The sequence below is a fragment of the Camponotus vicinus genome, unplaced genomic scaffold, assembly GCF_025532165.1.
Source record: "Camponotus vicinus isolate PSW18456_S1 unplaced genomic scaffold, iyCamVici1.0 SCAF_11, whole genome shotgun sequence".
NCBI classification, from domain to species: domain Eukaryota; kingdom Metazoa; phylum Arthropoda; class Insecta; order Hymenoptera; family Formicidae; genus Camponotus; species Camponotus vicinus.
In genome coordinates this window covers 8358933-8380258 of record NW_028141947.1, presented here as the reverse complement: position 1 = coordinate 8380258, position 21326 = coordinate 8358933, and the positions used below count along the sequence as shown (strand labels likewise).

At 35.0% G+C, this 21326-nt stretch overlaps 2 protein-coding genes, 1 long non-coding RNA gene and 1 pseudogene across 9 annotated transcripts; 2 read left to right on the top strand and 2 right to left on the bottom strand.

The window, feature by feature from the left end:
• The first annotated feature begins 4751 nt into the window (after positions 1–4751).
• On the top strand, positions 4752–7659 carry LOC145962002 (dnaJ homolog subfamily C member 7 homolog). 3 transcript variants are annotated; one of them, XM_083082719.1, is made up of 9 exons: positions 4752–4898; positions 5414–5757; positions 5837–5904; positions 6001–6040; positions 6120–6323; positions 6403–6606; positions 6685–6888; positions 6969–7178; positions 7258–7659. In XM_083082719.1, exons 2-9 carry the CDS (start codon positions 5441–5443, stop codon positions 7454–7456), a joined length of 1446 nt encoding a protein of 481 aa, XP_082938845.1. In that variant the 5' UTR covers positions 4752–4898; positions 5414–5440; the 3' UTR covers positions 7457–7659. The 3 variants fall into 3 exon arrangements, with proteins under 3 accessions (XP_082938845.1, XP_082938842.1, XP_082938843.1); XM_083082716.1 differs by having other exon boundaries at positions 5837–6040; XM_083082717.1 differs by lacking the exon at positions 4752–4898 and adding an exon at positions 5237–5255 and having other exon boundaries at positions 5837–6040.
• Positions 7434–9033, bottom strand: LOC145962008 (uncharacterized). Its single transcript, XR_014435781.1, has 2 exons — positions 8779–9033; positions 7434–8330 (listed from the first exon to the last, which is right to left on the bottom strand). It is a non-coding gene; the product is annotated as an uncharacterized LOC145962008 (long non-coding RNA).
• Positions 9034–11014: 1981 nt separating this feature from the next.
• Positions 11015–13197, bottom strand: LOC145962284 (uncharacterized; annotated as a pseudogene).
• On the top strand, positions 12224–19614 carry Rho1 (ras-like GTP-binding protein Rho1). Of its 5 annotated transcripts, none has more exons than XM_083081062.1 (5): positions 12258–12374; positions 15982–16064; positions 17589–17749; positions 17843–18226; positions 18425–19614. In XM_083081062.1, the coding sequence occupies exons 2-5, from the start codon at positions 16007–16009 to the stop codon at positions 18461–18463; spliced, it is 642 nt and encodes a 213-aa protein (XP_082937188.1). In that variant the 5' UTR covers positions 12258–12374; positions 15982–16006; the 3' UTR covers positions 18464–19614. The 5 variants fall into 5 exon arrangements, with proteins under 5 accessions (XP_082937187.1, XP_082937188.1, XP_082937190.1 ...); XM_083081064.1 differs by lacking the exon at positions 12258–12374 and adding an exon at positions 12428–12920; XM_083081065.1 differs by lacking the exon at positions 12258–12374 and adding an exon at positions 13479–13616.
• Positions 19615–21326: the final 1712 nt, after the last annotated feature.

The following is a 21326-nucleotide window of genomic DNA, read 5'->3' as shown; positions in this document are numbered from 1 at the left end:
GGAGGACAGAGGATTTATCTGATGGAGTACGAGAGATGGATTTGGCGTATGAACGCGAAGAAAAACGTGGCATGAGCAGACTGCCCGTTGGCGTGTTATAAGAAAAAGAGTGTGTATGTCGAGAGGGGAGCGGTGGGAATTCTTCTGAGGAAGAAGCACAGACTTCTATATATACTAGACTGCTAACTTCTTATATATAAGACGGCTTCGATTTTATGTACAAATCACAGATAGGTATATAAAGGAATTCTATTCTGCGCATGCGCTCTGCGATAACGCATGTTTATATGTACATACATACGCAAGCTAGGTTAAGTATATGATATATATCTATATCGATGGTATCTGCGCATGTGCAGAATAAGTCACGTTAGTACATAAAATGTGAGGACATTTTATATAAGCAAAATATGGGGAGTTAGCAGTCTAGTTATATTAGAAGTCTGTGGGAAGAAGAGATAGGAGGCGGTGATCTTTTACCTCTTATGATGTAGTTAGCGTCAGCGATAGAGATGTTCCTATATGCAGCATATTCCCTGATGTCTTTTTGGATCTGTAACTCTGGACAGATGGGGTCGGTAACACGATGTTCTCCTTTGCAGTTGGCACAGATAGGTGGCTTTTGTCAATGAGGACAATCTTCTTTGTTTGCAGAATGGCCTTTCTCTCCGCAGTGCATGCATCTTGGAGATCCCTTACAGGAGGCCTTGATATGACCAAATCTATAACAGGCGTGGCACATGGATATTCTAGAGACATATGGTGTGATGGGATGATTTACATAAAAGAGAGTAGCGTAAGTAGGTAGTTTCTGGCCTTCAAATATTATTTCGACTGAGTATGAAGGTGTAAGTATGTCCTCTGTGGAGCGTTGAGTGTTGTTTGAATGTTGCTCTTGAGAAACTCTGTGATGATTGATGATTCTGCGATTCAACCTCCTGACTGCGAGGATTTTGATTGGACTCTTGATACCTTCCATAATTTGGTCTTCGGTTAATTCCAAAGGGACGTTTCTGATTATACCCTTTCTAGAAGTACGAAATGGAGGTATGAATGCTATTAAGTCATTTTCTTTGAGACGTGGGTCTTCTGTGAGAGAGTTAGCAAATTTTCCTGATTGTAAAAATACAGAGACTTTAGAATAGCCGGCCTTTTTGATCTCAATAATTCCGTCTATGTTAAGCTTATTTATGCCTGTTTCTACCAACGTCGTTTAACTTTAATCTTAGCTTAACTCACTCTTTGTCTCCTTCTAACTGTTCTTTTAGAAAGAGACAAAGAATGAGTTAAGCTAAGATTAAGTTAAACGACGTTGGTAGAAACAGGCATTAGTAGTCTACCAATTGTAATGGGATGTAGTGGCGCAGAAGGATTACTGATCCGTTGGATGTGGATGTCAAACGGAACATGATTGTTTTCAGAGTATCTATTTTTCCAAATAGAGTCGTTAATGGTTATTAAAGAACCAGATATAAACGGGGTGTGTTAGTAAATAACATTTGGAAGAAAGGAGGAGTACCAGAAGACTGGAACAAAGGAATAATCAATCCAATATATAAAAGAGGAGAGAAAGGTGAAGTTAAAAATTACCGAGGTATTACACTGATGAATACAGCCTATAAGATATACGCGAGCATTCTTAACGAGAAACTGATTGAAGAAGTGAACAATAAATTGCAGGAGACACAGTTCGGTTTCAGAGCAGGAAGAGGAGCTATAGACGCAGTATACGTGCTAAATTATATAGTAAATAAAGAATTGAACAAGAAAGGAGGAAAGATTTTCGCATTTTTTACGGATCTGAAAGCAGCATTCGACAAGATTGATAGGAAGAAATTACACGAGATAATGAAAAGGAGTGGAATAGAGAATCAACTAAGAAGAAGAGCAATGGAAACATACAGGGAGACAATAAACTCAGTGAAAATAGGAGATAAAAAGACGGAAAACTTCTGGACGGAGAGAGGAGTGCGGCAGGGATGTCCAATGAGTCCTACCTTGTTTAATATATATGTGATGGATCTAGAAGAGGAGATGAAGAAAGAGCAAACAGGAGGAGTCACAATAGGCAAAGAAAAATTCTGGTCATTGACATACGCAGACGATATGGTACTTGTGGCGAGGAATGAAGAAGATCTAAAAGGAATGTTGAATCGATTCAGAAAATACTTATCAAGAAAGAGACTGACATTAAATGTAGAAAAATCAAAAATAATTGTTTTTGAGAATGGAAGAGGAAGGAAGAAAAGGAGAGAGTGGAGATGGGGAGAGGAAATTATAGAAGAGGTTACAGAAATAAAGTATTTAGGATACATATTACAAAAGAACGGAGGAGCAGAAAAACATGTCATTGAAAGATTCAAGAGAGCAATGAGCTATGAAAAAGACGTGGGCCCGTATTCAGAACGCGCTTATAAAGATGTTAGTGCGTTGTTATCCAATAGAAGTATCTGTTTTACATAAAACAGATACTTCTATTGGATAACAACGCACTAACATCTTTATAAGCGCGTTCTGAATACGGGCCGTGGAGTATAGGAGAAAGACTATTCGGAAACGATTACAAGAGGAGACAGAAAATGTTTGATGCGCTAGTAGGTAGTGTAGCATTATATGGAGCGGAAGTATGGGGATGGAAAAATGAAACGAGATTAGACAGAATTAAAAGAAAATATGTGAAATGGATATTAGGCCTAGACAGAAGAACACCGAATTATATTCTAGTAGAAGAAACAAAAATGATAGAAATAAAAATAGAAGCAACTAGAAGAGCAATCATCTATGAAGAGAAAGCAAGGAATTCTGGAAAGAAATTAGTCGTCGAATGTATAAAAGATTTAGAAAAAGTAAGAACGAAGAAAGAAGAAGGAAAATGGGAAGCGGCAAGAGGAGATCTACTAAAAAGGATAGGAATAGATATATAGGAATAGAAGAAGAGAATACTCGTCTGTGATTGGTCAATTTCTTAAATATTACGCCTTAAGTCTCCTTAAAATCTCATTGTAGACGACGCTTAAGGCGAAATGGAAAAAAACCATTCGCTTACTCCTAATCTTAAGCCTACGGCACACGGTACAATTTTTCGTACTGGATTTGATAAGATTTAGTAAAATATTAGAAATGCTGCATTCTGATTGGTGCATTTTTAGTATTTTACTAAATCTTATCAAATCCAGTACGAAAAATCGTACCGTGTGCCGTCGGCTTTACACCTTACTCCACCGATATTACTCCCATTGTAGACGACGCTTTAAAGAAACGACTCGGTTATTATTTACATATTTTCCAACACTTTGGCTGCGGTCGGGAAGACGCTCCGGATGCTTTGAAGCGTTTGATTGACCATTCAGGACAAAAGGAGTAAAGACTTTTTTAACCTGATTGGTCAATCAAAGCATCCAGAGCGATGATAAAAGCGCGACCCATGCGCAAACCTCTTCCACAGAGGGTATTTTTCGATTCACGCATGATGCGCATGAAGTGACAGAAAATGTATAGTTCATGTCACGCATATTATACATTTTCTGTCACTTCATGCGCATCATGCGTGAATCGGAAAGTACCCAGAGGTCCATGTCTATGACTAGGGATGGGCGATGTTTAAAAAAAGCATCGACATTCAAATAATCGATTTTCAAAAATAACGGTTTTTTTAAAATCGATTATGACTGAAAAAATCGATAATAATCGATTATTTCGTATTTTTTAATATTAAATTAATGGCATTATATAAAAATTATATCATCAATAATCATCAGTTATAAGAATACACACACACGCACACACACACATATATATATTACATAAGAATATATATACATATAGAGATATCATACAAAATAAATAATTTTGGGAATAGAATTAAATAGAAATTAGAGAAAGGAGATAAATAATTTTATAAAACAAAAACGTTAGAATGTGTAGTAAGATATATATTTGATGTATATCAGCTATGATAAGATATATAATATAATATGTATTGCATAAGTAAAAAAATATCAATTTACATTTTTTCTTACACTTAGCTTTCTTATATAATGCTTTTTACATATATAATATCATTTATTTTATTTTATATATATAAGGATACTAGAAATATCATACCAGAAATAATCTACTTTTAAGGTTGATATTACATTTGTCGTATGACGAATTTTTCAAGTGTATTGATTGGCTATTGGACAAAAAATTTCTCGAGTCCATAGAAAGCAGCCAATTAATACGTTGAGAAAATGGGTGCATCCAGAAGCACAACCGCTCACTGAGCGGCTAAGTAGCACTCGAATGTGATTGGTGAATTCAAAGATAGAAACCAATCACATTCAATTGCTACTTAGCCGCTCAGTGAGCGGTTGTGCTTCTGGATGCACCCAATGGTCCATATTCTGAATCCTCTTTTATCGATAAAAGTGCCTCTAAAAGTGGCTTATAGCCAATCAGAAGGCTTATAAGCCACTTTTAGAGGCACTTTTATCGATAAAAGAGGATTCAGGATATGGACCAATATGTCGTACGACAAACGTAATACCGGCCTAAAAGCATATAAGGGCTGCGGTCAAGAAGACACTGAGAATGCTTCGAAGCGTTTTGATTGTTTAATACGCTACTCTACCGTTTTTTAACGTAACCTTACGAAAAGTTTTGTTAGTAAAATCTAGTGATAAATTTAGTAACATCGAGAAGAAAAAATATCGATATAACAATTAATCGAACATAAAAGCATCGGATAAATAATCGATTTCTTATTAAAAAAAGCACCGATATTCAAATAATCGAGTGATTTTTGCCCATCCCTATCTATGATAGTGCCACGTGCGCGCGAGCCAGACTTTTCTCCGTCTGTTCCTTTCCGTTCGGCTTCGAGTTCAGAGTTCCTATTCGAGTTACCCGAAAAAAAGGTGTGTTTTTTTCATATTTTCTCGCACACGCCTAATCGCGCGCAATTTGTGTCGCCATTCCCTCGGTTTGTTTTCTCGTCAGCTATCACGAGCGCAACGTCCACGAGGATTAGCAGTTTAATATTATTAAACAGAGTAGCGCGTTTATGCAACGTGATATCGCGATTCGGAGGGATAATCGAGCCTCTGAAAACTTATTCGCGTGTAAAAAAACCTACCTTTAGCTCTTTGAAAAAAATTTGGCAAGAACTTTTTGATTATGTCAAGCGATGACAAAATAGATTATTGTGCCCACATTACCATTGGATTCTTCTAACTGCGGTTGGCTTCGCATAATAAGTGACGAGACACTTTGATGTATCTCGATTTCTTGTGATTTTTGCTACGTTTTTTTACCTCTTTCCATTTTATTTTTATTAATTGGATGATTATGAGATGCTGTACTTAATATATATACATGTATATCTGTTATAATATATTCCATTCTCACAATAGATTGTCTTTTTTTTTTACAGGAATAAATATTTCATCATTTTGTACTGATGGCCGACAAGAGATTAATTTCGGCGATTGGGCAGTTTCAGACTGATCAATTGCAAGATGGACATATAACTGCTGATTTCCGCAATAGTGTAGAAAGAGAAATGATTAACCAGTGTTCAGGAAGCGCTTACAATGTGCAAGCTTCTGATGCACTAAATTTTAATGTTTGTCACAGAAACACAGTACAGAACACAACATCTAACTTAGGCCCAGAAGCTACAGCAGAATCAAAGGCTGAGTTGAAAAAATTGAAAAACGAAGGCAATATACTTATGAAACAGGAAAAGCATCTCGAAGAGCTTACCAATTATATGAAGTATTTTTACATAATTTCTCTATTTTTATTCTATAAAATATTGCTTTATTTTTTAAATTAAATCTATTTTTGTTTATAGAGCAATCCAGTTGGATGATCACAATGTGGAATCTTATTGCAATAGAGCAGTTGTTCACATCAAGCTTGGTAATTATGCCCTAGCCATTAAAGACTGTCAAACAGCACTCTCCATCAATCCCTCGTGTAGCGAAGCATATAATTTGTTAGGCAATATACTTGTAGGTCAAAAAGAGCATCATGAAGCACTTGCCAATTGTACAAAGTATATTTACATAATTTCTGTATTTACATTCTATAAAATATTGCTTTATTTTTTTAATTGAATCTATTTTTGTTTATAGAGCAATCCAGTTGGATGATCACAATGTGATATATTATTGCAATAGAGCAGTTGTTCACATCATGCTTGGTCATTATGCCTTAGCCATTAAAGACTGTCACACAGCACTCTCTATCGATCCCTCACATAGTAACGCATATGCTCGATTAGGCTTTATACTTAGGAAACAGGCGAAGCATCACGAAGCGCTTGCCAATTATACAAAGTATTTTTACATAATTTCTCTATTTTTATTCTATAAAATATTGCTTTATTTTTTAAATTAAATCTATTTTTGTTTATAGAGCAATCCAGTTGGATGATCACAATGCGGCATATTATTGCAATAGAGCAGCTATTCACGACGATCTTGGTAATGATGCCTTAGCCATTGAAGACTGTCACACGGCACTCTCTATCGATCCCTTACATAGTAACGCATATGTTCAGTTAGGCCATATACTAATGAAACAGGAAAAGCATCACGAAGCGCTTGCCAATTATACAAAGTATTTTTACATATTTTCTCTATTTTTATTCTATAAAATATTGTTTTATTTTTAAATTAAATATATTTTTGTTTATAGAGCAATCCAGTTGGATGATCACAATGCGGCATATTATTACAATAGAGCAGCTATTCACATCAAGCTTGGTAATGATGCCTTAGCCATTAAAGACTGTCACACGGCACTCTCTATCGATCCCTCAAATAGTAACGCATATGCTCGGTTAGGCCTTATATTTAGGAAACAGGAAAAGTATCACGAAGCGCTTGCCAATTATACAAAGTATTTTTACATAATTTCTCTATTTTTATTCTATAAAATATTGCTTTATTTTTTTAAATTAAATCTATTTTTGTGTATAGAGCAATCCAGTTGGATGATCACAATGTGGCATATTATTGCAATAGAGCAGTTGTTCACTGCAAGCTTGGTAATCGTGCCCTAACCATTAAAGACTATGAAACAGCACTCTCCATTGATCCCTCGTGTAGGGAAACATATAAATATTTAAACAATATACATGTACTTATTGATCAGAAAGAGTATCACGAAGCGCTTGCCAATTATACAAAGTATTTTTACATAATTTCTCTATTTTTATTCTATAAAATATTGCTTTATTTTTGTAATTAAATCTATTTTTGTTTATAGACTAATCCAGTCGGATAGTGTGGTAGCTTATCACTATAGAGCAGTTGGTCACACCAAGCTTCGTAATCCCGTCCTAGCCATTAAAGACTCTCTCACGGCACTCTCCATCGATCCCTCGAATGGCGAGGCATATACTCGGTTAGGCTTAGCATTTTGTAATTTGGGCGTAAGATTAAGGAAAGGTACGAAAAGGCTTTAGCAATGGAACCAGATAATAAGAGTTACTGAAATAATTTACAATTAGCGGAAGAGAAATTGCTCAACTAGGTGTTAATCAGAATCTGCCTAATTTTCCTGGTATGGATTTGAGTGCTCTTTTAATAGAGAATTGTCTATTGAATATTTTATAAACATGCGAATATTATATAAATTGATCATTAAAATTTTTAACCAACATTTGAAGATACTTGTTAATTTTTTTATTTAATTTTCTTTTCTACTTGATAAAGGAACATTATTATTCACACAATATACACACGCATACATACTCTGAGAAATTATTAAAAAACAATTAGGAAAGGTACGAAAAGGCTTTAGCAATGGAACCAGATAATAAGAGTTACTGAAATAATTTACAATTAGCGGAAGAGAAATTGGCTCAACTAGGTGTTAATTAGGAAAAGATCGAAGTTACACATAAAAATATCTAATAAATAGATTTATTTCTGACATATCATGCATTATCAAAAAATCCCCGATTGTAAGACATTTTCCACAAGAGTGAATATTACACATGTCTTTCTTTCTTTCTTTTTATTTATTTATTGCTATGAAGATTTTTTTTATGTAAATACATAATTTTGATTTTATAATGCTAAAAAATTTCTTTAATCCTTAATTTATCAGCATCTTTGTAACATTAGACGAGCGCATTCGCTATGCGACGATAATCAGTAGATATAGTTTGTCTCTGCGAGTAAAATGCGTAAATTCCATTAACGGCCGTATTCTTTGTATTCGACTAACATTGAGCATAAGCGCTCGCCAATTCCGTGTGCGTGATATGGTGATGTCATTCTTATTTGGCACGTACTTACGTACCGCATACACGTATGCCTTCTTACATATTTGCGCTGGAATATACATACACGAATAGTATATTGCAAGTTAAATTTGTAATCTGTATATCCAAGTATGTTCTATAGTATATCTATGATTAAAAGCGAATCGCATCATCGCATATACTTCTTGAAGCTGACTGTCACAAAGTCCATTCAAGAGTGAAATGCAGTTCATAAAAATGAGCGATTTAAAAAGAATTTGACAGTATTTGTTATATCAATAATTTCAAATTATTTGTAGTTGTGTTTATTTATTAATTTAAATTCTTAATTGTACAAAAATTGCAGGATTTTATTTTTAAAATTTTCAAATTCTCTTTCTATTGGGATAATCTGGAATTTTCTAAATTTATACGTGTATGTATAATATTTAAATGATAAGAATAAAACATATTGCATTAATATTTTTAATGCGATTGTAGCTTATTTTCATAAAAAAAAAACTTTGTATAGAATTTACCACATTTGCTGAATAACATAATGAGAATACGGCCGAATGTCAAGATGTCTCGAATCCTTGAACTTTATTATTAAAAAAATACAAGATTTATTTTGCTTACGATTGGGAAAATTTTTGATAATGGCATTTATCTTATCCAGTTGATAAGCCGATTAATGACATGTGAATATGCATCACGATGTGAAACTAATATAAAAAAATGAAAATGTTTCTATATGGCTATATATAAAAATAGATATAATGAAACTGATATAAAAAAATGAAAATGTTTCTATGTGGCTATATATAAAAATAGATATAATGCATTTTCTTTATATTAATTTTGCATTTTTTTTTTCTGTAGTACAATAAATATTCATCCATTCATTATATATAAAATATCGAATTTTTCATGAAGATAAAGAAGTTTTTAGTATGTATCATATTTTTGGTAATTTTGCAATGTTTTATTATTATTATTTTTATTAATTTCTACATTAGATTCCATTACTACTTCACATATAACAAAATTATATTTTATTATATATATATACAGGGTGTCCCATTTTAATGTCCCACCCCAAATAACTTTCTTATTTTTAATTTTAGAAAAAGATGTTTCAGATAAAAATTGTATGGTTTCGAGGGGGCCATAAGATGGTACCATTGGTTTGACCTTGAAGAGTCATTTGAAGGTCACGTGAAGGTCACTTCAATTTTCTTGAATGGAACACCCTATATATTTTTGCACATTCTTGTAGCTTATCTCGAGAGCTTTCCAAAACACTATAATTAAGAACCTTTTCGTTAAGTACTTTTTGAGTTATGAGGCTTGAAATAATTTCTTAATTTTACATAAACCGTAAAATATCTTGTAAAATATTCATTTTTCGATTATCTTACCTTAATACTTTTATGTACAAAATAATGAGAGGAATCAATTGGTGTAAAGAAAACACATAGTTGTTTTTAAGAAAAAATATGGAATTGTTAATTGCAAATTACATATTTTTTCTTCGAAACAACTATGTGTTTTCTTTACACCAATTGATTCCTCTCATTATTTTGTACGTAAAAGTATTAAGGTAAGATAATCGAAAAATGAATATTTTACAAGATATTTTACGGTTTATGTAAAATTAAGAAATTATTTCAAGCCTCATAACTCAAAAAGTACTTAACGAAAAGGTACTTAGTTATAGTGTTTTGGAAAGCTCTCGAGATAAGCTACAAGAATGTGCAAAAATATATAGGGTGTTCCATTTAAAAAAATTGAAGTGACCTTCACGTGACCTTCACGTGACCTTCAAATGACTCTTCAAGGTCAAACCAATGGTACCATCTTATGGCCTCCTCGAAACCATACAACTTTTGTCTGAAACATCTTTTTCTAAAATTAAAAATAAGAGTTATTTGGGATGGGACATTAAAATGGGACACCCTGTGTATATATATATATATATATATATATATATATATATATATATATATATATATATATATATATGTATGTATGTATGTATGTAACGTCATTTTAAAATTTAAATTTTATGTTAATATATCAAAAATTGCAGACTACTCATATGTAACCGAACATTTCCGTTCCCTCATTTTCACATCTCTCCGCGCGTCGCAACGCAGTAATGGTAAACATTCGCGTACGCATGCATATATGTATAAAGAAACGACTCAGTCATTATTTACATATTTTCCAACCCTTTGTCGTACACATCCACCTCCACCCACGTAAGTGGCGGTGACGGTGATAGAAGCGTGACGCATGCGCAAACCCCTTCCACAGAGGTCCATGACGCGCGGCGCGCGGGTGGCGCATGATTCGCCGGTTTCGGAGCGTATCCCAGGGCCGAAATAAGATAATTCGCCGGGCGCCGGCAAATTCCTGAATCGATCTCCCATTTAGCCGGATACGCGGCGAACTGACAAAACCTGACAGAGCCGCGCCTCGCGATCGATGCTTATGGCTTTGCCACCTGTCCGCCGAGGCATTTACGAGATAATTTATGTGAATGGAATGGTCGACCTGCGTATTCTTTCTACGATTCTTTTCCTCTCTTCTTTCACGATATCTGTATGTTTACCTGATTCATTTCAGAGGTGGAGAATGTTTACAAAGAGAGGAAAGAAAGCAAATCTGTCAAGATCTGTCAAAATCTTAATTTGTTTTTTTATTCTTATTGAATGCGCTCAAACGATGAGATTTTTTTGTAAGGACCATTAATATCGACGAATCGCGAAATTAATGTCCATTCGGTTTAACCAATTTATGAATGCCGACCTGATTTGGCGGCAGATAAGCCAGACACGCGCGCGAGTCACGCGACATTCGGACCCCGGCATTTGGACTCGGTGCATTCCTGAGATGTACCCGAGAAGCGTCTCGCCCCCTACCATCTCGACCGATTGCCGCACACTCGACCAATGTGGAAGGATCATGGGACAAGCCCGCGCGTGTGCAATAGCGCCTCAGTAACGTATATACTTTGCCGGCAATGAGGGTATCGATGAACCTATTGAAAGAAATCTAAAAAATGTCACGAAATAACATAAACGCGTTGTTTATTTATTTGTTTCAAAAATATTAGACAAGAATAATTTCTTTCTACACGTTCCTAAAATACAAAGTTACATTTCGAAACGAAACATTCAGCGTCTCTATTTACATATTTTTGATCAATATAAAAATATAGAAATAAATCTTCAGAAATTTAACTCCTTATTTTCGAAATATTCCATATATCTCAAATTGATATTGATGTATCATTTAAGAGATATATTTTATATTTTTGTATATTAAATATCATTGTATACATATAATATACAGGGTGTCCTATTTTAAATAATACGCTCAAATATCTCCGAAACGGTGTTAAATAAAAAAATGTTTCAAACAAAAGTTGTATGGCTTGATGGGGGCCATCAGTTGGTGGCAATGATTTGACCTTGGAGAGTCATTTGAAGGTCACGTGAAGGTCACCGTCAATTTCTTAAATGGAACCCCTTATTCTTTATTGCATATTCTTGTAGCTTATCTCGAGGGCTTTCCAAAACACTATAATAAAATATTTTTCCCTCAAGTACTTTTTGAGTTATAAGGCTTGAAATAATTTCTTAATTTTACATAAACCATAAAAAATATCTAGTAAAATATTCATTTTTCGATTATCTTACCTTAATACTTTTATGTACAAAATAATGAGAGGAATCAATTGGTGTAAAGAAAACACATAGTTGTTTCGAAGAAAAAATATGTAATTTGCAATTACCGTTTCCGAGATATTTGAGCGTATTATTTAAAATGGGACACCCTGTATAATATATAATAAATATATAATATATAATATAAATCATTGTATATTAAATATTAACAAGAGCGATAAGAAATTTATGTAGACTGGAAAGAAACATCCTGCGAAATTACATCCGAGCACGGGTCTGCGGAGATCGGTCACGTGGGCAGGATGACGTCAGTCGCGCGTGCGCACGAGGGTCCCGCCGGTGGGATTTGTCCCACGATCGTTCTACACTGCACTCAACAGATCGAGGTGTGGCCATCGAGGGCAGCCATTTTCTCGACTTTCTGTCGCTTAAGACATCAGGTAAATACGCAATTATATTTTAAGTTAGCGTCGGCCGGAGTGGTGCGAGGGTGTGTTGTGCGCGCGGGCGTCGCGAGCGTGTCCGGGCGCGTTAGAGATCCCGGGACATCGAGCCGGGTGCGGTGCTAAAAGAGGGAAAAAAGGAGCCTGCTCCTCCTCCGCGAGCCGAGGGAGTGAGGGAGTGAGGGAGAGGGAGACGGAGAGAGAGAGAGAGAAAGAGAGAGAGAGAGAGAAGTGTGCGTGCGTGTGTGTATACGTGTGTGGGTGCGAAGCGGGGAGATAGACGAAGGAGAGCGAGAACGGGTCGCGCGACGAGGCTCCGAGGGAGTGTCATGCGTCGCGAATCCCGTCCGCTCGGCATCGCCGCGCTCTGAGGCTCGGACGTTTATCTCGTATTCGCGTCGTTCGTGCTAGTCTACGTCCACGTCGTCCCCGTCCTTCTCGTTCGGTCGTCGCCGCCGCTGTTCGCGAAGCTCGGCAATCCGCACGACGGATCTCTTGGAATGCTCTCGAGCTCTACCTGACACTACGTGGCCGTTTAGTTCAGTAAGTAAACGTCTCTCTTTCTCTCTCTCTCTCTCTCTTTCTTTCTCTTTCTTTCACTCTCTCACGTATCAGACACACTCATATAGGCGTATCTCTTCGCTTTCGCGAACGACCCCCCCGCGTACCTCTGCGTTACACACCACGCACTTCTCACGCCGCTATTTCCACCCTTCCTACCCTATTTTCCGCTCGACGTGTCCGTCCCTCTCGACTACGCTTCGTAATTTTCTATATTCGTATAACGACGTTGGATGTTGGGACGATTGTGGAGGAGGGAAAGGGGAGGGAGAGAAAAATGGAAGTGCAGTTAAAAGGGAGTTAAGTTTCATCGCGCCCGCGTTTCGCCTTATCGCGCGGAAACCGGATGCGTTTTTTTCTTTTTTCGTGCGAAATTTTGCGAAATTTTGAAGAGGGCTACCTCGGCTTTACCATCATTATTCCCGAATTCCGCGGCGGATCCACGATCGATGACAGCTCGCTCTCGTGACAGCGCTCGATCGACGAGCCGGATGTCGCTCGACGAATTCTGGAATACGTGCGCGCTTTTGACGTGACGCAATCGTGCGACGTGCCCGGCATCGCCGGGAGCAGCGCTTACGGGTCCGTCCCCTTTCGGCTGCCTTCACGTTCCACTTTTCACGCCTGATACACTCGGGACTGGGGGATCGAGCGGATTCAATTTGACGAGATTTTTCGGTATTTTCGTGACAGACGAGACGGAGGAAAAAAAGAGAAAAGATTCGAGGAAAATGACATGTGTGTGGTGCAGAGCTCGAAGGAATACGTGTACTTTCATTACGTTACATTGTGATAATCCTGACGCTTGTTATTTTCAGTTGCACTCTCTGTACTTTGTTTCTTCTCTGTCTCTAATTTTTTTTTCCTTTCTTCATTTTTTTTCGCGAGGCTCGAATGTGCGCATTTCCAATGCGAAAAAAAAAAAAAAATATCGAGCAAGTGCAAGGTAAAATAAATGTCCGCGACGTCGAATAGCGTCTCTTGAGAATTCACGTCATCGTTAGCGTCTCCTGAGCACTCGCGTCATCGATGGCGTCCCGAGTATCCGCCACGCACTCTCTCCCTCTCTCTATCTCTTTCTCTCTCTCTTTTTAACGCTCCCCGACCTTGGCCGATGCGCACTATCTTCGTCGTGGTGGAAGGCATAGGTTAGTTTAACCGAGACATACTCGTCTGTTCATTTTAGTCGCACTCTCTAAACTTTGTTTCTCTCTTTTTTTTGCCCCCTTCGAAATCGGAGTAAACACTTTAAATGCAGAAAGCGTAAAAGAGAGCGCGTTTAAGAGTCTCGAGTCCATTCTTTTTAATTCCGCACACACTTTTCCACAAATTTTCTCTCCTTTCTTTATTTTCTTCTTCAACCAAAATACCGCTTTTCTTTCAAGTGCGACCGAAAAGAACGTATGTCTTAGTTGACATTTCTATTATCGTAGAAAACGCTCGGATTAGGAGTTATGACAGGTTGCTACGCGTCTTTTGTCATTGATCCATGTGTTCGTCATCTTTAGGAATTTATATATTTAACGGAAGATACACAATAGGGGGAATTAATTCAGAGCTCGATGTACAAATTTTTTATTCCCTTGATATTCACTCTATGCTTGCTTTTTCCCAATAAATTGTATATAAGGTTCAAACATATATATACATACATATATATATATATATATATATATATATATATATAAATTGTAAAACAAAGAATTCGTTCCTGCGTGTCAGGGAATCGCGATATCGACGTGGACATTGTCGTTTGCTCGAATATTTTGAACAGTTTTGTTCGCACGACTGCCGTATATTGGAGCAGGAATAATATTTCTCTTTGTTATTATATTTATACGGAAGGATATACTACTGGCAATTTTTTTGTACTTTACAGATGATATTTTATATTGATACTTTCATTTTTATAAAACTTTGTTATAATAAATATTATTACAATTTATTGCGATGAGCCATTGTTGGGAATGGAATATGTGAAGGGATGAATTTTCGCATCAGAAGCTTTTTCTTTCATCGCTGTCAATTTATGTAGTACTCTCTTCTCGATTCTAGAATCAATGAGATCATTCCTTTCTGTTGTGGGCAACTATATATTTCAAATTGTTATAAACATTTAAAACCATATTAGAACAGCCTCTGAATTTCTGTACAGCATATTGTTGTGTCTGTACAGTGTGTATCACATTTGGATTTATGTTTTATCAGATGGTTTTTCTAATATGAACACACATAGTGTTTGATATTGCATGTCTAACAAATAATATACGAGCTTTTGTTTCTTTTCTTTTCTCTTTTTTTCTGCATGTCTCGACAGATTATTATTTTATCCTAATGCATAAGGTAAAGTCTTTGATAATTTGAAGGAACTCCCTAGTTAGATATTATAGAGAACTTATATAAGTGCGGTCCAATTGCAAATGTAATCTTATATATTAGTCCATTTCGTATATGATAACTATTTTTATGAATATAGTACAATGTTATAAAAAGACGCTACCTTATGTAGCCACACAAATTCCATATATCTTAATTTAGATATGTACATAAGGTCATCGATGAAGATCATTATATTTAATCATTGACAATCTTGTTGAAAAAAGTAGTGTGTATAAATAAATAAATATATATATATATATATATATATATATATATTTATACACATAAATAAATAAATAAATAAATATATATATATATATATATATATATATATATATATTTATTTATTTATTTATTTAATGTCAAAAAGAAAGAGTTAAGAAATAGAAAATATTGCACAAATTTTATATATAATGAAAGAGGTGTTTTCAAGCTTTAATTATATAGATAAACTTTATTTAGACAAACTTTTAGTATATATAAAGCAGATAACATATATGTGTACATATATATATGTATATGTACATGTGTACATATATGTATATATATATATATATATATATATATATATATATATATATATTGATATTTGTTGTGTGGTATATTGCATTCATCTCGCAGCTTCCTACCTACATCTAACATATAAAATGTCCACTTAAAACAGAGACGCTGAAAGAAAGACTAAAAACATGGGATGCAATGCGGGCCGATGCCTCGGTCCAGACGATACGGGGTACCCTGGATCAGGTACGACCCAGTCAATATCCTTTAAAATTTCAGTCCTCGTAGGTCCTACTTTTTCATAGACCGCATAGATTACAGGATTTAGAATTTCTCTCTTACTCGCTTTACGAGAGTAGTGTTGGAATTATAGAAATAAATTATATAAAGGGTATAATAAATTGAAATAGTCAAAGGGGACACTACTTTATTCTATATAGAAAAAGAGAATATTTTATATATTGAGATTAGCTTAAAATAATTAGGCTACGATAAAGCTCTTTTTGAAAGAAATGAGAAAATTGAATTATAGCCTACGAGGTTTGAATGTGAGAAACTATTTATATTGCGCTCTCCAAAAAAGGAGAGATGTATATAACTTACACGATCTCTCTCTTTCTCGAAGGTTTACCCTGATTTCGTCTTCCTAACTCTGATCTGATGAAGAACGCTTCTTAGCCTCATCCGTCACTTTTTTCATATATTTGTATCATACACGCTTTTGTGAATCTGTTGAACTAAAAAAAGTTTGCCCTGCTCTCCACTCAATTATAATTTACCGATGCTGCAAGAGAAGCAAGTTTAGTATTGTTAATACTAATTCTTTGATTCTTTCCAGCTACCTTTTGCGTTCCCGACGTATTTCGTTACGTTCTATAATATATTATTCATTGTATATGTCGCAAACTCATTACACCGCATGCTTTTAGTTTGAATAATTTGGTAGTGTTTTTCGTGCACAATGTCGTACTGACTGAAATTCTTTTTCGATATCAATTTAGTGTTATTTTTTTAGGTGATAAGATATTCTCCTCAAGCTGTATTTATATGCTGACAGTTAAAATAAACGTCTTAAAAGAATTTATCTTTTGTACCTGCAATAGTTTAAGACTATTTATTGTAGATAACATTAGTGAGAACGATTATATCTCTTGTAGGAGGAAAATCTATTGTACAGTATATAGTATGTGTGTGTACTTTGTGTAAATGAGTCATAATTAGTGAGAAATAGTGATAAAAGCACGGTTACTGGACATAATCATATTAAACATTGTGGTACGATGTGATAGTAAAATCAATTATATAAAAAAAAATTTATATGACAATCTCTATGTAAAGTAGGTAAGTTAGTTTGATGGAGAAAATGTTTGTTTTTTGAAAACTATAAATTACCATCTTGCGAGATATTCTCAGAAATATCCTCGGGGTATTATCTTTTTCTTAACTTTAAGATAAAACAAATTGATAAATTGAAAACACAAAGTATATACTATTTAAGAGAAAGTTATATATTTTACCAGAATTTTATATATGATATAAAAATTAGGAAATTTTAGCACATTGACTTGATTGTAATTGTGAAATGCATCACTAACTCATAACAAATGTAAAACACATTCTGCTTTTCATATTAATTAATCAATCAGTATTTATATACATTTTTAAAGCGATAAATGTCCTAAACAAGCAAACAGTGCCAGTCGTACATCAGTTCACCAATTTACTTATCAATTGTCTTACAAATAACGTGTATTTTTTTTTTAATTTTAGGATTCATGGCAGCCATCAGGAAGAAGTTGGTTATCGTGGGTGACGGTGCTTGCGGAAAAACATGTCTTCTCATAGTATTCAGCAAAGACCAATTCCCTGAAGTATATGTACCTACGGTATTCGAGAATTATGTTGCCGACATCGAAGTGGATGGTAAACAGGTACATGTTTTTTCTATATTTTCCTTATTCCCTTTGATGAAATATTTTTTTACGCGGTATTATAACAGACGACAATTTTTATTTTATAAACAGGTAGAACTGGCTCTTTGGGACACAGCTGGACAAGAAGACTATGATAGGTTGCGTCCGTTGTCGTACCCAGATACGGACGTCATTCTAATGTGCTTCTCCATCGACAGTCCCGATTCCCTGGAGAACATTCCCGAGAAGTGGACACCAGAAGTGAAGCACTTCTGCCCGAACGTCCCCATTATTCTTGTGGGCAATAAAAAAGACTTGCGTAATGATCCTAATACTATCAAAGAGTTGAGCAAGATGAAACAGGAGCCCGTTAAGCCCGAGGAGGGTAGAGCTATGGCGGAAAAAATCAACGCTTTCGCTTACCTTGAATGTTCTGCTAAAAGTAAGGAAGGTGTAAGAGAAGTCTTTGAAACGGCAACCCGAGCTGCGTTACAAGTATGTTTTAATTAATATATTATGTTTGCAATAATAATTCTTAAGAAATAGTAATCGTTAAATATAGTTGTGTGAGTTAACATGAGAAAAACACATTCATTGCAAGAAAATTTTTTTTCCAAAATAATCTTTCCACAATAACAATTATCTGTTATCTTATTCTTTAATGCATTATACTAATAAATGTTAAAATTTTAGGTGAAGAAGAAGAAGAAGGGCAGATGTAGGCTCCTTTAAGATGTTTATCCCAAGTAAACCCGACGTAACACGGGCGAAATAATGGAATTGCGGAACTAGCTGCAACAAAGCTAGTCGTAATGCCGCAGATCCCGCGGAAACTATCTTTAATTATTTTACATAATAAAATATACAACAAAAAAAAATGAAAAAAGATATGGTGCAACCGCGTCAAACCAGAACATTATTATTATTAATATTAATATTATTAATATTATTATATAATTATAATTATTATTATATGCATTCTATATACATTTTTGTTTTTTTTAATCGTAGTGGCTCTTTATTTTGGTAATAAACAAAATGAAGGAAAAATTGATCGAGTTGAGAAAGAATATAAATAAGAAACAGAGAATATACAAAACAGTGTAACACGGCAGTCAAAGAACAATGTAGGAAGCTAAAAAAAGCGATTCGGAAGGATTCCGAATTTTTTGCATCGCTATTTTATTAAAATCGTTCCGTTATGGATTTGTGAACGAAAAAAAAGAAAAGTAACGGACATTACATTATAAACGCGTATAGGTAGACCAGAGAGCAGATCACTTTAGTCTTTAAGATACCAATTAGATTAAATGTGTGTATTATTATATATTTTATTATTATTACCTTTCAGTTATATTGTATCACGGTGACACACTAACACACGGATTATAACTGCGGCTATATATTTATATACTTCGGGGAACGCGTTTCCTTTTTGTGTCTGAACGAGTCTTTTTTTTTTTTTTTTTTTTACACAAGAATCATGGACATTCGAACAGAAGTGCTTCACTTCCGGTATCCACTTCTCGTCGTAACTGAATTTGCGATTTGCATTTTTTTATATATGTACATACATACGCCATCAATATTTTTAGCGTATAATTATTACCAGATAATCAGAGATTATCAGTCGTATATAATTATTTCGCAACGATATATCCCGAATTGATTTTACCGTGTGTGCCACGATTATATTGAGTCAAGCTTCGCGAAATTCATATTAATTTCCGATCTTGTTGTTTTCGTCACAAGTTCTTCCTGTTTCGCTTGTACTACTCTTTACGCCGAAGTAAAGAAAAAAAATGTTGATGTGTTATTCGTCTTCTTGTGTAGAGATCCGTCTAATCTGTGTAAGATTCATAATAAAATTTGTGTTATAAAGACGTGGTGTTGAAAATTAACAGCCGCGTAACGCGAAGCCTCTCTCGGCTGTTAGTTCAACGTTACTTGACTGCGGAATTGTGTTCACTAAGTTCTCTCTTTGTTTCTCTCGAACGCGCGTTTAGCGGTAGTAGAATAGAGATCTTGTTATATTATACGCAATACGCTTTTAACTGGAATTTTTCAAAATCGCGTAAAAGAAAAAAAAGGAAGCTTATAGCGACGAAGAAACTTGAGATACTTCTGCTGTGAGCGAACGCGCGTATTCGTCGGATTCGTGGAAAGCAAAGAGAAAGAAGGAAGACGGCAAGAAGAGAGAAAGGGAGATGTATATTAAGCAATTAAGTGTGCCTGTGAATTAATGAGTGCTTTGGGAAACACTCGGACACACGCTCTCCACTCCTCTGCAGTTCGCGCGTCGCTCTGAAGCTCGAAAGTGTTTTTTTATAATGAGTTTCGTGGATATATATACCGTTATATATATATATACATACATATATAATTGTATCAATTATGCACCCGAAATATTGTATATATATATACATATATGATATAAATTCTTTATCCGTTCTTTCGTAATAGATATACGCGCGTCGATCGAGATTCGAATAGCATTTTTCCAGAGCACATATATATACATACATATATATATATATATATATATACACATATACATATATATACAATGTGTCCGGAAAGATAAGGTCAATCGAATAGGAGGTGAAAGAGGAGCATGAGTAGAACACATAATGTAAATAAATTTTTTTCGTATTCGCTATGGTTTAGAAAATACAGCGCTTTATAGGGGTGCATAAAAAGTGTAGAAACCCCTTAATATTTCGAAAAGTACATTTTCGAGAAAAATGTTTTATACAAAAATTGTAGGGTTTTAAGTGAAGCATTACACAGAAAAATTAGTATGACCTTGAATAGCGTTCTCAAGGTCACGTAAAGATAACCTAGAAATTTTTAACGGGTATCCTCAGTTTTTATTGTATATTATTGTAGCTTCACTTAAAACCTTACAATTTTTGTATAAAACATTTTTCTCTAAAATGCGTACTTTTCGAAATATTAAAGGGTTTCAACACTTTTTATGCACCCCTATAAAACGCTGTATTTTCTGAACCATAGTGAATACGAAAAAAATTTATTTACATTATGTGTTCTACTCATGCTCCTCTTTCACCTCCTATTCGATTGACCTTACCTTTCCAGACACCCTCTGTACACATACACACACACACACACACTTGCATGGCATAAGCAGAGAGCAATAAGCAAAAGAGACGAGAACGATCCTGATTGTTTAGATAGGTGCGAATCCTCCAACATTACCAGACATGATAAATACGTATTCGCATACACAATATGAATGACTCGCGTTTTACTTCTTTGACTGAAGCTGATGCTGAAGAGAATACGCATAAATCTCCGTACATGTAAACACAGAGACACAAATACAAATGAAGTACTTTTTCTTAACGGGCCCCGTGAAAAGCTCGAGTTATCGATAACGCGGTTTTAATCATCGTAAGCTAATTATCTTCTTCACATAAGTAGAGATATTTTGAGACTCAAACGTGATTAGTGGGGTTTGTATACGCGAGAAAAAAAAAACGATTTATCAGCAGTTCCGATGAATAAACCAATTTTTTATCATCAAAAAGAAAAGATCGTCGATCTTGACTTCCGAAATCTGTACCAGTTCACA